Genomic DNA, 13,622 nt, shown 5'->3' on the forward strand with positions numbered 1-13,622 from the left:
TTTTTGGTGCTGAAGCTGAAGCCCTGTTCAATTCCCTGCATGACAGAGGGAAAGAGCTTAAGGAACTGAAACACCTCTGTGTGCCCCCAGTCCCTAAATATCACAGAAATGACCCTTCCAAGACACAATTTGTCAGAAGGAAACAACACAGTTGTTGCCCTCCTTCCCATAAGAAAGCGGTTCATAGACAGGGATCTTCAGACCCCAGTAAACCCCTGCCCAAAAGCCCAACTTTCAAGACAGGCCAGGTAGTCTGTGACTTCCTGGCAAACCTCTCAAACATCCCCCTTTCCCAGAGCCTTTCTTCTTCTCTTCCCTCTTGGACAAGTATCTCCACCATCCAGTGGGTCCTTACCGTTATCCAAAATGTCTGTTACATGGTATGGAAATCTGTTCCTCCCTTCATGGGCATTCCACACCCTCCCCAGGATCAGATTTATCTGTTCCCACAAATCCTACAAGACTTGCTAAATCAAGGAACTTTTCAAGAAGTTCCACCTCTACAAAATGGAAGAGAGTTTTACTCAAGAATGTTCCTAGTTCCCAGAAAAGAGTCCTAGGAGACCAATTATAGACCTCTCACATCTCAACCTTTTACTCAAAGTGCCAACCTTTTGTATGCTCTCTCTACAAATGCTCTCACCTCTCCTGCTCCCCAGGCCTTTCTAGTCGCTCTGGACTTTAAGGCTGCGTACCTGTATATCCCCATTCAATGATGATACAGGAAGTTTTTACGCTTTTCTGTTGCTTCCTCTCATTTTCAGTTCTGTTCTTTTCCCTATGGACTCTCTATGGCACTAAGGGTATTCACAAAATGCTTAGCTCCTGTCATTGCCTTCTGCAGGCTCCAATGACCTGCTAATCCAAGCAGCCTACCCAGACACTCTAAAAGAAAACCTAGCCTTCACTATTTCTCCTGTTACGAGGCCTGAGATTCACCATAAACTCCAGCAAGTCCTCTTTCAATCTTTCCCAGGATAAGATTTTTCTAGGATGCAGACTAAGAACAGATCAGATGATAGCTTTCATCCCTCTTCAAAAGTGTAAAGTCTGCTCAACTACTTCCACAACCTACTCCCCTTAACCTCCATCTCTGCCAGGGAGTACTTGGGCATACTAGGGTTCATGGCATCACTGATTCCCATGCTACCCCAAGCCAGACTTCACATGTGGAAAATCCAATGGTTTTGACGAACACTTTGGAGTCAGCATCCCCATCCCCTGGAATTTATACTCCCAATTCTCCTGTGCATAAAGAAAGTAATTCAATGGTGGGTTCAACAAATTCAGCTGAACCCAGGGCTTTTCATTTCAACAGTCAACCCTAGTTCAGGAACTCTGCACAGATGCCTCAGACGGCGAGCAACTCTGGATCGACTAAAAGTCCAGAGTCTTTGGTCTCCCTCAACCAAGAAGCAACATATTAATGTCTAAGAAAGGAGGGCTTTGATCCTGGCCCTTCAAGCCTTTCTCTGATCCCTATTCTCAGGATCCCTGAAGATTTTTAGAGACACTACAGTTCTATGATGTGTGAACAAACAGGGGGCACAAAGTCTTACCTGCTTTGCAGGTTGGCCCTTCAGGCCTAGGAGTTTGCCTCTCAAGTGAAGGTTTCATTGCAAGCAGTTTATATTCTTTCAGCTCAAAATGTGATGGCACTCTCAGCAGGTCCTTGACACAAGCCCATGAATGGATGCTTCATAGGGATGTGTTTTAGGATATTCTCCACCAGTGTGGTACTCCTCAAATAGACCTATTTACCTCCCCAATGAACAGACAACTTCCAAAGTTTTGTTCCAGACCTTCTGGTATGGAAGGTGGATGCCCTATCCTTCTCATGAAAGGGGATGTTTCTTTATACATTTCCCCCTTCCCACTCATCCAAAAGGTCCTACTGAAGATACAGCAGGAAAAGTCAAAAATCTTGCTGGTGACCCCTTTTTGCCCAAAACAGCACTGATTCCCTCCTCTTCTGCATTTAACAAAGGGCAGTCACCACAAGTTACTACACGGGGTGGATCTTCTTACACAAGGCAAGGGGTCGCTTATTCATCCACATCTGACTTCCCTGAATCTATCTCTGTGGGTGATAGGCTTTTGATCCCTTTCCTACACCTTTTTTTCTAAGGATGTGCTTGTAGTCCTGCAGAAGGCCAGGAAACCCAACACTATGAGATCCTATTTATCCAAATGGAACAGGTTCTCCATCTGGTGTCTAAAGAAAGCCCTAGATCCATTTTCAGTGGACATTCCAGTGTTTTTCCTGTTTGTGTGACCTACTTAAGGCTGGGTTGGCCCTGTTAAACCCCATGTATAAGCCATTTCATCATGTCTGCCTTTATCTTCTCTAGCTTCCAGGTCAGAAGTTAAGCTCTTCCTCAAAGGCATCCTTCACATTAGACCTCCCAGAAAACATATTCTTCCTCCCTGGGATCTAAATTTTGTCCTAGAAAAGCTCACTCAGGCTCCTTTTGAGCCTGCAGCTTCAGCTTCCTTAAAATCTTGTGCTTGGAAAACAATTCTGTTAGTAGCCATCACTTCTGCCAAAAGAGTTTCTGAACTCCAAGCCCTTATGGCTTGCCAACCTTTCTCATTTTCCACAAGAACAGGGTATCCCTCCTTACTAACTCTTCTTTTATGCTCAAGGTAGTTAATGACATGCCCCTAAACCAATCTATTCATCTGCCCTCCTGTTTTCCTAACCCTAAAAACCCTAGTGAAAGGGTATTTCATTCCTTGGATGTGCACAAACAACTCTGTTTTTATCTGTACAAAACCAAAGCTATCAGGAAAACTGAGTAACTGTTTCCTTCCACCCTAGGGTGCTTTGAAAACCTGTCTCCAAACAGACTATTTCTACTTGGTTCTCTAGGGCTATTTCTTTCATTTATGTCTCTCTGGGGAAGGCACTCCCTTCCTCTGTGAAAGCTCACTCCACTAGAGCAGTAGCCTCTTCAAGGGCTTTCTTCAAAGGTCTGGACACTGCATCTATTTTGGAAGTGGCCCTATGGTCTTCTGTCCATACCTTCATCAAACGTTACAAACTGGACACTATCTCCAGGTCCAGAGCGGGATTTGCTATGCCAATCTTGCATGGGTTCATAGAAAGCTCTTCTGCTCCATCTTTCTTTTCCTTTTCATGAGCTTTGTTACTCTCCCAAAGGTTAAGAATACTGCAACTGATGACATAAAATAGTTATGTAAAATCTTAACATAACCATAGATGTCCTTCTCTTCCATGTTTCAGTATGCTATACCACCCATTTCAGTATTCTATCCCACCCTCCCTACCCCCTTGGTACTTGCTGTTTGCTGGATGATGTGATATACCTCATATCCTTGGACTGGTGTTCTGACTGGGGCATTCAGTTCTGAGGAATGGTACATGCCAATGTCACCTTTATTCCCTACGTTGCCTGCCTTGCTATGTGCACTGTCACACATACCATGCAGTCGCAAAAGTCTTTTGTATACTGGCTGGATGTTAGGGTCGCCTAGGTGGGGAATCCCCAAAGGTTAAGAATACTGCAACATGGAAGAGAAGGACATCTACTGTTATGGCAAGACTTTACACAACTATTCAGATTGACTTTATCAGCTATGGTTGCTAAGACAGTCCACAAGTGATATGATCTCAGAACTTCACCACTGAGGTAGTGGCATTACTTTAATGTGCATGTGGCTGGCCCTGCAGTGTAGAGATTCTGGCCCTAACTACAACCCAGATGTCAATGGTTCGGGTATTATATCAGGAGCTGGAGGAACTAGCAGGGCAATGATGGTAGTGACTTATCAGTACTGTCTAGGCAGTGATGGCAGTGATTGGTCAGTACTAGCTCACCAATTTTAAGTGAGAGGGTGTTTGTAGACTTGTGCTGCTGGAATACCATCTAGGGGAAGATGCACAAGTGTCACTTCTGCTCTTACTGTACTTGGGACTCTGCAGAAAGCAAACCTGTCAGAGTTCACAGAGTACAGAAGAGTACATCCCAACTTCCCAACATCCTTATTTACAAACAACTCTCCAACTCACAAAATTGTAACACAACTGTTAAGATTAGGGACTTCCATTTTAAAGTAGTTATTAGGGATTATGCAGACTAAAAGGTAAAATATGTAGTGTCTGACATTTTTAGAAAAGACAGTTAAGCAGAGGGAAAGAATAATCTTGCTGGTCAAGCATGAGAGATAACTGTTCCCAAGGGAAGGCTACAGACTGTTGTTTTTCTGTTCTCTTTCTCAAGGGAAGAATCAAGGCTGGGTGAGGTAGCCGATAGGTGTGTGTGTGTGGGGGGGGGGGGTAAAGGCCTCCTGGCAGGGAGGGAAAAATGCCAAGTGAAATACCCCTGTGAAGGCAGCGATGCGGGCACCCGTGGAGGAGCCGCAGTGTTACAGATCTTTTTGTCTCAAAAAGTGCAGTTCTTTTGCTAGGGAGGCCCCTTTAGGGCTAAGAGCATGTGGTGATGTCCAGTTGGGTCAGGCCTAGGCTGCCAGGGGGAAGCCCACCTTACTGGAATGTGAGATTGAAGCCCTAAGGAGGAAACAGTTGAAAAAACAGTGGAAACAAAGTTGTAACCCCCAGATGCCAAGATAGCCTTGTGGGTTAGTGGTTCCTCTCAGTGGGCCAGTGGTCACAGTTGCTGGTGCTACAGAAATCTCAGCAGAAATCTCACGTTAATCTCAGTAAAACCTCCACTCCTGGTGTGCAGGCCAATGGTACAGGCAAAATCAGGCTAAATCAACATGTAGACGAAGACCATCCAGATGAGACAAAAAAGATGCAGATCGAATCTCTCAAGTAATCCAGGTGTTCTTGGATACCAGGGGATGGTGGGAATCAATGGGCCTTTAGCAGATTGGGGCCTGATGGCTGGAGAGAGTGGAACCACAAAAAAATTAAAAAAAATGAAATATGCATTATGTTTGATACACTCTGACATCAATCATCTTCATCTGACTGCCTGGGTGATGGGGGTCTTAATTCTTTAAGGCACCAGTTTATTGAGGATGTGCAGCAGGTACTAATGGAGGCAAGAAAGCCTGCCACCAGAAAATCATACATTAGCAAATGGAAAAGTTTTTCTGGTTGGTGCCAACAGCACCCATGCAGGGCTAGTTGTTCTCTGGTTTTTAAATATTTGTGAGAGTTACTATCCTATGATGTTTCTTACTTTTCCATCAAGGTATATTTATCAGCCATTTCAACATGTCTGCCCATCAAGACAGTTGATATCAAAATGTTTTTGAAAGGGGTTTTTCATAAGAGTCATCCAAGTAAACCAGTGGCCCCTTTTTGGAATCTGAATTTTGTGTTAGAAAAACTAACACTTGCTCCATTTGAACCAGCTAATCTGGCTGACTTGAGGTTCTTAACATGGAAAACAGTTTTATGTATTGCTCTGACCTTTGCAAGGAGGGTATCCAAATTGCAAGTTCTTATGGTGAGTCAAGTCTACTTCATTTTACACAAGGACAGGGTTTCTTTCAGAACTAATCCTTCTTTTATGCCTAGAGTGGTATCTGATTGTACTTTGTCAAACTACCTATCTCCGCATTTCTTTCCTGAACCTATAAATGACGGAGAAAGGATACTCCATACATTGGATCTCCACAGACAACTCTGGTACTATCCTGACAGAACTAAATCTTTCAGATCAACGGATCAATTGTTAATTTCTTGTGAAGGTAAGAAGGGATAACTGGTGTCAAAACAGACTATTTGTAAATGGCTCTCTAAGGCTGTTACCTATTGTTACACTCACCATGACAAATCTATTCCAGGCAGGGTCAAGGCCCATCTACAAGAACCTTGGCTTCTTCTATGGCTTTTTGGAAAGGGTTGGATTCTAGAAGTCTTCTAGAAGCTGGTACTTGGTCCTGTGTACATACTTTTACCAAATACTATAAGCTTGAGGCTTTGCTAGGACCATTCTCCAGAGGTTCCTGGACTCTGTTTCCACCTCCCAAATGTAGTTAGCTATGGTAATCTACCCGTATAGCTAAGGCTACTGCAGCAGTGATTGATATAAAGAAGGTGGTACAGTTGTGTAAGATGAACTTGTCATAAGTGTAGATATTCGAATGATCACTGCTGATATGTACATGTATTATATTACTGTATTACTAGTAGTAATCATTATTGTATCCTTTGGAAAGTCATCTACCCCAGGGAACTACCGCATTGACCATACATCCCTAAGAGCTGACCCACTTGTTTGGGATTTGGGAACGTATGTGAGCAGTGACCTACCTTTTGACCAATATGTGTCTATATTGTTGTAAGAATGTCTTCTATATTGCACACTTATAAACAAAGGGATTGTGCATAGATCTAGGGATGTCATTTTCCCCTTTACTCAGCCCTCATTAGGCCAATCATTGAATATAATGCCCCCTTTGGCATGTATATGTCCAGATACATGCAACAACTGGAATACCCACAGAGATACCCTTAATAAAAGAATACAAGGTCTAAATAACATGTCCTACATGGACTGACTCAAAACCCTGTCACTATACTCTGTATTCTACAGACCTGTGTTTGGCATACAAGGCATGCATCCTCTGACCCATTACTGATGAATTTATTGCACATCAGCAAGTCAAATTGGATCAAAATAATATTTGGTCTAGGGAACTAAACCTCTTCTGAAACATCAACCATCAACAGAAAGGTTTGGAAGGACAGTTGTATCTCTCAGAAGAAACAACTGCTGTGGAACAGACTACCCATCCATATAAATCAACATTCATTCCTGTCCATATTCAAGCACAACTTAGATCTATGGATAAGAACCAGAAAATCTGCCCCAGGGCTGCCCATCCTTTATCCCATGCATGGGTCCCTTCAAATTATCTATGGTATGATCCCAGGTATTCTCATTAGGGGTATATATAATTGTTGACCAAGGAATGGATAAGGACAGTCAGTACCAAATGGAATAGGCTATTTCGAGCACAAATGGAATAGGCTGTTTCGAGCACAAAAAGGGAAATTGACTAGGCTTAAAATGGCCTGCAAGGGCAGTCATCATTGTATTTACCTATGAACCTATATATCCCTTGTAAAATGTGGAACAAGGCTTCTTATTTGTTGACAGTGCTGGCATTTAATAAAATTTATTAGTAGATGAAGCCATTCATTTTCCCATTTTAGGTGCCAAGGTAATCACTTTTTTACCACTGCTCTGTTACTATATGTTTATTTTATAGCTCCCAGATATTTAAGTGTGATTTGTAAGAAAAAAGTACAGGATTCTTTCAGATGTAGAAATAGCTACTTAATGCCTCTAACCATCTTCACCTTTGAAGGCTGACAGGTAACAGTACTGTTACTTGCTGTTTACATCTAAAGTATATTTATGAGATCACGTTAGTCTAAAATATTAAACTTCATTTTCCTATTGTATTTTTAGTGTGCTTCTATTATAATGCACTTGCAGAAGGGACGTGTAATAGAATGTATTATAAATCACTCAAAATCACTGAAAGCAAATTTCAGAATTCACCATTGTGGCATAATATGTGGACATTATCTTCTCTGGAACTATCATGTTTTCTCTTTTGTCATATCTAGGCCAGTGCCAGTCATGATGATTATTCTAGAAGCACAGCAATTTCTGACATTGCGGATTCCGTGCTGAAAGGGCTGTCTGTCCTGGGAGGCATCTACTTGCTCTTTGTGATTGAGAGCATTATGACAATGATCAGGAAGAGACACGTAAATGTGGTATGGTTCTAATGTTAGACATAATGATTTGATGTTGTTGGATACTAATCACTAACCATGTTTGGAGCACACTGCAGAGGCTGCTAACACCAGATCAGGAAAAATAATATTAAAAATGGTACTTTTCCGTTAAACCCCTATCACGCGTCTTGGAACCCGGACTGGCATGTGTCGCCATGTTCCTTTCCCCAGGGCTTCGTATGGGCACCATGCTTGTTTTCTCATGGACCTTGGAGTCTTCCCTATCTTCCAGTATCCTCCCCTTTGGACTGCATGTCTGTGGCCGTATCTGGCCTTGCTTCTATCGCAGGGGTTGGGATCGGTGCAGTGTTCCATTTTTCGCACACCTTGTGATCTTGCCTTTGCCTGTCTTCCAGCGTCTTCCCCTTCCCACTACATACGTGTGTGGGTGATTTCTTTCTCTTGATTTAGGACCGCACTTTCTGTTTTCACAGACCTTGCAGTCTGACCCTATCTTCTCATGCGATGTTGGGGATCGTTCTTTTCAGAAGGGGGTGTCAGGGATGACACCCACCTACATCAAGAACAAGGAATCACTCACGGAGATGTGGTGGCAAGGGGAGGATGGTGGAAAACAACTCTGACCGCAAGGTCTGCGGAAGACAGATCATGGTGCCCACAATATCTGTTGACATGGGATGGCCGCCGATGGCCAAGCAATCCTCTGCCGGTACACCTCAGGAACCCATCAGCCCCATGTCACACTTCCTCCCCAGAAATCAGGAGGCTGCACTATGCTGCCGATGCACGGCTAAGCGAATTCAGCCCACGTGTTTGAAGGATCTGCACAGCTGAGGAGTAGTTCCCAAAATAAATACATCAGTCATGTTCTTAAACCTGTGAGTCTCCATTTTGTTACCCAAATAACAAGCTTTAAGTAACACGAGCTGACTGACCTTTCAACTGTTGAAAAACTTAGTTGAAAAACTTATCAACTAAATACCCTGTAGGTCTCAGATTGAGTGACCTAGGGTGGCAGCCTGTACAATACTCTGTTTCAATGCGGAAACACAGGACAAAACAAGAGATGAAGGCAGTGTACCATTACTGTACTAAGAGCTGAGGAATAAGGCGAGACACGTCGATCTGTGACCGAAAATGCATGGTAGGGGTTTAACGGAAAAGTACCTTAAAAATAACATACAAATCATAATGAGTTTTTGCCAGTTTTTTTATTACCTGTTTTTATACTTATTACATTGTATAATTGTCTGTCTTGCTGTTTTCTCTTACTTGTACTGTAAAAGAAATGTCCTTAATTATTTTACTGTGTTGTGCAATTTTCTTGCTTAGTTGCACTGTGGAGCTTTTCTTCTTGAGCCTCCACTGAAAAAGGGCAATAGCTCAGTCAGACTATCCTTGTCAACAAATGTCAAATAAATAAAATAAATAAATATGTTGTGGAATACCTTCTGAGATTATGGAATAAGCTTCTCTTTGCATTCAGAGAAGTGAATCACTAACTTATTGCAAAAATTATATATATATATATATATATATATATATATATGTATATAAAATGTGTGTTTGTGTGTGGGAAGGAAGTAGAAGATATTTTAGTTATTAATTAGTTATTGACATTTTGACATTTGTTTACTAGGAAAGTCCAACTGGGTAATAAATACCCATTTTCAGCCGAGACCCAGGGCGAAAAGCTTCAGAGAGTTAAATAACAGCAAATAAAACACTAGTGCAAATGTAACTGAAAAAAAGCATATATACATATAGTTTGATAGTAGAATACATAGGATACAATAAAGTGTGAGGCGATGCCAGTGATATAAAAATGACAAATATGACCGTCAGTATATAAAAAAGTATTAGAAGCACAGTAAACCATGCAAGGAAATAACAATAAGCTACAAGTCCACCCTAACAGTGGGGACGGGCAGTAGTTGAAAGGTGTAGATAAATAATGTAAGAGGTTAGGTTAGTAAGAATATATTTTTATAATATAGATCATACAGGTGAGGTGCAGGTACATAGCCATGAGCTAGTGAGAAATTATTTGAGAGATGACTTGTATACATGGAGGATAGAGTTCTGATTGAATCTGGGATAAAGTTCCATAGTTTGGATATGCAGTGTGAGTACAAACTTTGCCCCTTCCTTTTTTTGGTTTATAGATTTCAAGAAGGTTTGATTTGGGAGATAGTGAAGTACTGAGGAGACAGAAGGGCACATAAAGGGGTTATATAGTATTTATGGGCTGGAAGAAGTTGATGTGGGAGATCTAACCAGATGAAAGCATGTAGTTTAGAGCAATGATAAGCTTTATGTGGTAGGTTAGCTTAGCACTGCTCCAGTTGTGATTTAACAGAGATCTGGATGTCAGTCAGAATAGGTGAGCCATACTGAAAACAGGGTAAAAGATAAGTGTTAGCTGGGGTGATTCTACTAGAAAGAGTAATGAATTTGTTTACATTGTATAGTAAATTTAGCTTTTGATGAGTTATTTTTATACAGTTTTATAAGTGAAGATCAAACTTTTAAGTTGTCATTTATGGTGACTACAAGCAATTTGGTATGGGTAACTACTTCAGTAGTTATGTTGTTTAAAGAGGTAATGTGGAAGTTACTTTTAGCACTGACCCAGTACTTTGGGAAAATATTAGTAGTTTTGTCTTTTTGGGATTAAGTGAAAGCTGGTTTTGATGTAGACACAGTTTGACTGAACTGAAGGCATTTTGTGTCATGGACTGTAGTTGTAGTGGACTGTCAGACGAACACATGAGAGTTGCGTCATCGGCATACTGAATAAGGCAAGCTTGCTGAGAGGAGGTATATAGATTATTGATGAAAATTTTAAAGAGCAGTGGACTGAGAATAGAGCCTTGAGAAATACCCATTTCAACTAGTAGAGAAAGAAGAGAGCCATTTGACAGATTATCTTTCAGAGAAGTAGAGAACTACAAAAGAGTTGGTTTGGAAAGGTCCAGAGAGGACATCTGAGACAGAGGTTTCTCATATGACACTGTGTCAAAGACTTTTGAAAGATCTAGGAAAACAGAACATATAAAACTTTCCTTGGTCTCTAGCCTTGTTAATAGAGTCAGAAAAGTTGAGGACAGTTGTAGGGATGCTATGGCCTGATCAGAAACCATATTGTGTTGTAGTTAAAGATCATTTTGCAACAGATATTGAAGGAATTGCTTATGAATACAATTCTTCAGGATCTTAGAATAGGAGTATATGGCAGTTGGCCTAAACTTAGAGATTTCAGAGAAGTTACCTCCTTTATGGAGGGGAATAAAGAAGATGTTTTTCCCACAGGGCAGGGACATTAGAGTGTTGAATAGATCTGTTAATGAGAATTGAGAATGAGTATACTGTTGTCTGCAATGAACGTAAGGTACTCAGCAGGGAGATCTTCAGCAGAAGGAGAACAGGGTTTAAGTTTCTTTAGTAACTCTTTAACATATGATGTGGAGACATTTTGGATATTGAAAGCATGGTTGTCAGGACTAGTAGAATTGTGAGGTAGATTAAATGGTTTGGGAGAGCTTGGAGGCAAGAGGGGCTTTGATGCCACTGAAGAAAATGTTACCCTCTCAAAAACAGCTACTAAATTTAAGTCTGGATAGGGATTTGGTGAGGAAAGAGAGACGGACTGAAATTTTTTTCTTTGGATTATTTTTTATGATTATCTTGTGGGTCAGAGTAATTTTTTGTCTAGGTGAATTTGCCTTTTGGTGAGGCTGCTCAACTCTTTATATAGATGTAAGGTTTGAGGGGGTTTGTCCTTGTGCCATTTTTCCATGCTATGTCATGTTTTTGCATGAGAATTCTTATAGAATGAGACATCCAGGAGGCTTGAGTATTTTTACTGACTATTTCTGGTAGGAGCAAGAATATTTAAAGTATTCGTGAATATATTGTTGACTTTGTTGACAGCTTTATCTAGGGGAAGGGTTTTGAGTGGAGACCAGATGACAGATTTTAGTAGACTGAGTGTATCAGGATGAAAGTTAGAAAGATTTCTGGTAGTTCTGTATTGATGTTTTTTTTTTAAGCTGGTGGGTGATTTCTCTGTTAGTGAATATAGGGTGATGGTCACTAAGGCAAAAAGGCAGAACACCTGAGATACCATACTTGCTGTGGTCAGAGACAAGTAACCAGTCAAGGATAGAATTCTTATGATTCGCTTTGTTGAGTCGAGTAGGGGAAGTGATCACCTCTTTGAATCCATACAAGTTAAGACTAGTAGTTGGGGTGTTAGATGTCACAGATAACCGGCCAGTGTTAACACCACCTAAGATAATGGTTTCAGTAATAATATTTGTAGTTATCCAGCAAAGAATTCATTCTAATAAGCTAATATTATTACTTGGTGGTACGCAGAGGACAACTATGCAAAACTTCTTATGTTTATTAACATTAAGATGAAAGATAAGTTTAGTATTGGTGTGCAGTTAAGGCACTCCAGCATTTTGAAGACCTGTCAGCCATAGGGCTGACAACAAGTGTAAGAACATATTACATATTACAATCTGCAGCAGCAAGTAGAAGGGAGGGAGACTACAATGGGGAAGATTCTCTATTTTCTGAGCTGCCAGAATGGTACGGGGAGGCAGGAGCATAGATGAGTCTGCTTCCTACCTGGACATGTGTATGTTTGTGAGTGTTGAGGGTCAGAATGCAAACAGTGGAGGTGAGCTTGTGACTTAATACAACTAATGCAGAAGAAATGGTTTGCAGAACAGTATACCCAACAGAAATGGCAAATACCAAGAAAGTGAATATGGTTGACGAGGAAACGTATTCCAAACTGAAACCGTGGCAAAGGAGTGGTCTTAATCTGCAGAGGCTCAGGTTGTGGAAAGAGAGCATACCCCCTTGAATGGTTGAAGGTTTAGTGTTCTCAGTGCATAAAACCAAGCATTGCACAATAATAATAAACAAATACATATAAAATACAGAGGAAATAACAATCCTAAAATTATAAGTGAACAATGACAATGATAGGAGGTGCTTAGAATAAATATATGGTTTACTATCAAAACAATTAAACCACTTTCGACAAATATTCACATCCCCTATAAGGAACCACGAATGCTGTCATGCCGACTGCTAAAAGTGTTGATTTATTCAGAAGGGAAAAAAAACAACATTCGACACATAATGCACCACTCATCATCTGAAAAAAATACTGGAAAAAACACATACACAAGTCTACTGTTTTGAACCCCCACACACCCCATGCTAATTATATATTCTGACTCCAAGATCACACTACAGCAAGGAAAAGGGTAATTTTCCCAATCCGCAAATTACAAGCTGATTGTATGCCAGGTTTAAATGAAAGAAGTTCTATAGGGCCAATTCTAAAATTAAAGGCATTGACTCGTAATAAAATTCAAGATCAATGTAATATTTTATTTTAAGCATTTCAATAATTTTGAGTATATATGGAGGAAGCTATGTAATAGTAATATAATTGTTACATGATAATTTATTATATAAAATATATTAATTGTGATATTTCATTATTTAATATTTAATATTTGATATTTAATTAATTATAAATGGTAAGAGTTGGAGAGTTTATGATTTCATTATTTATATAAAAAGAATGATTTAAATTATTAGTTTTATAATTTTATATAATATAATGTAATATTATTGCCCTTAGCTAGTATTTAATTATTGTGTTTATGCATTCCTTGAATTTAGTATTTAGAAATTCTATTTCCCATTTTTTGGCTACTGAGCATGCTCCAATTTGAATTTTGATTTTGGCGCAATTTTCTGTGAAGGTTATAAAAGGAAGTGAGGTAATAGATGGTATGGTTTTTGTCTGAGGAAGTTTAAAATATTTAAACGAAAGCGTTCACATCATTTATTTGCTCTTAAGTGTTGTTATTTGGCGTTC

The 13,622-nt window shown here is 40.2% G+C and overlaps 1 protein-coding gene across 1 annotated transcript in view; it reads left to right on the plus strand.

Annotated features, from left to right (window-relative positions):
* The window catches only part of SLC39A5 (solute carrier family 39 member 5), a 411,070-nt gene that overhangs the window by 205,315 nt on the left and 192,133 nt on the right, over positions 1-13,622 (plus strand). The window contains exon 6 of the mRNA XM_044083712.1: positions 7,577-7,729. Coding sequence (XP_043939647.1) covers positions 7,577-7,729 — 153 coding nt within the window. The remainder of the gene's footprint in view (positions 1-7,576; positions 7,730-13,622) is intronic.

This window comes from Protopterus annectens, chromosome 9.part0 (assembly GCF_019279795.1).
Source record: "Protopterus annectens isolate FY-2018-M chromosome 9.part0, PAN1.0, whole genome shotgun sequence".
NCBI lineage: Eukaryota > Metazoa > Chordata > Ceratodontiformes > Protopteridae > Protopterus > Protopterus annectens.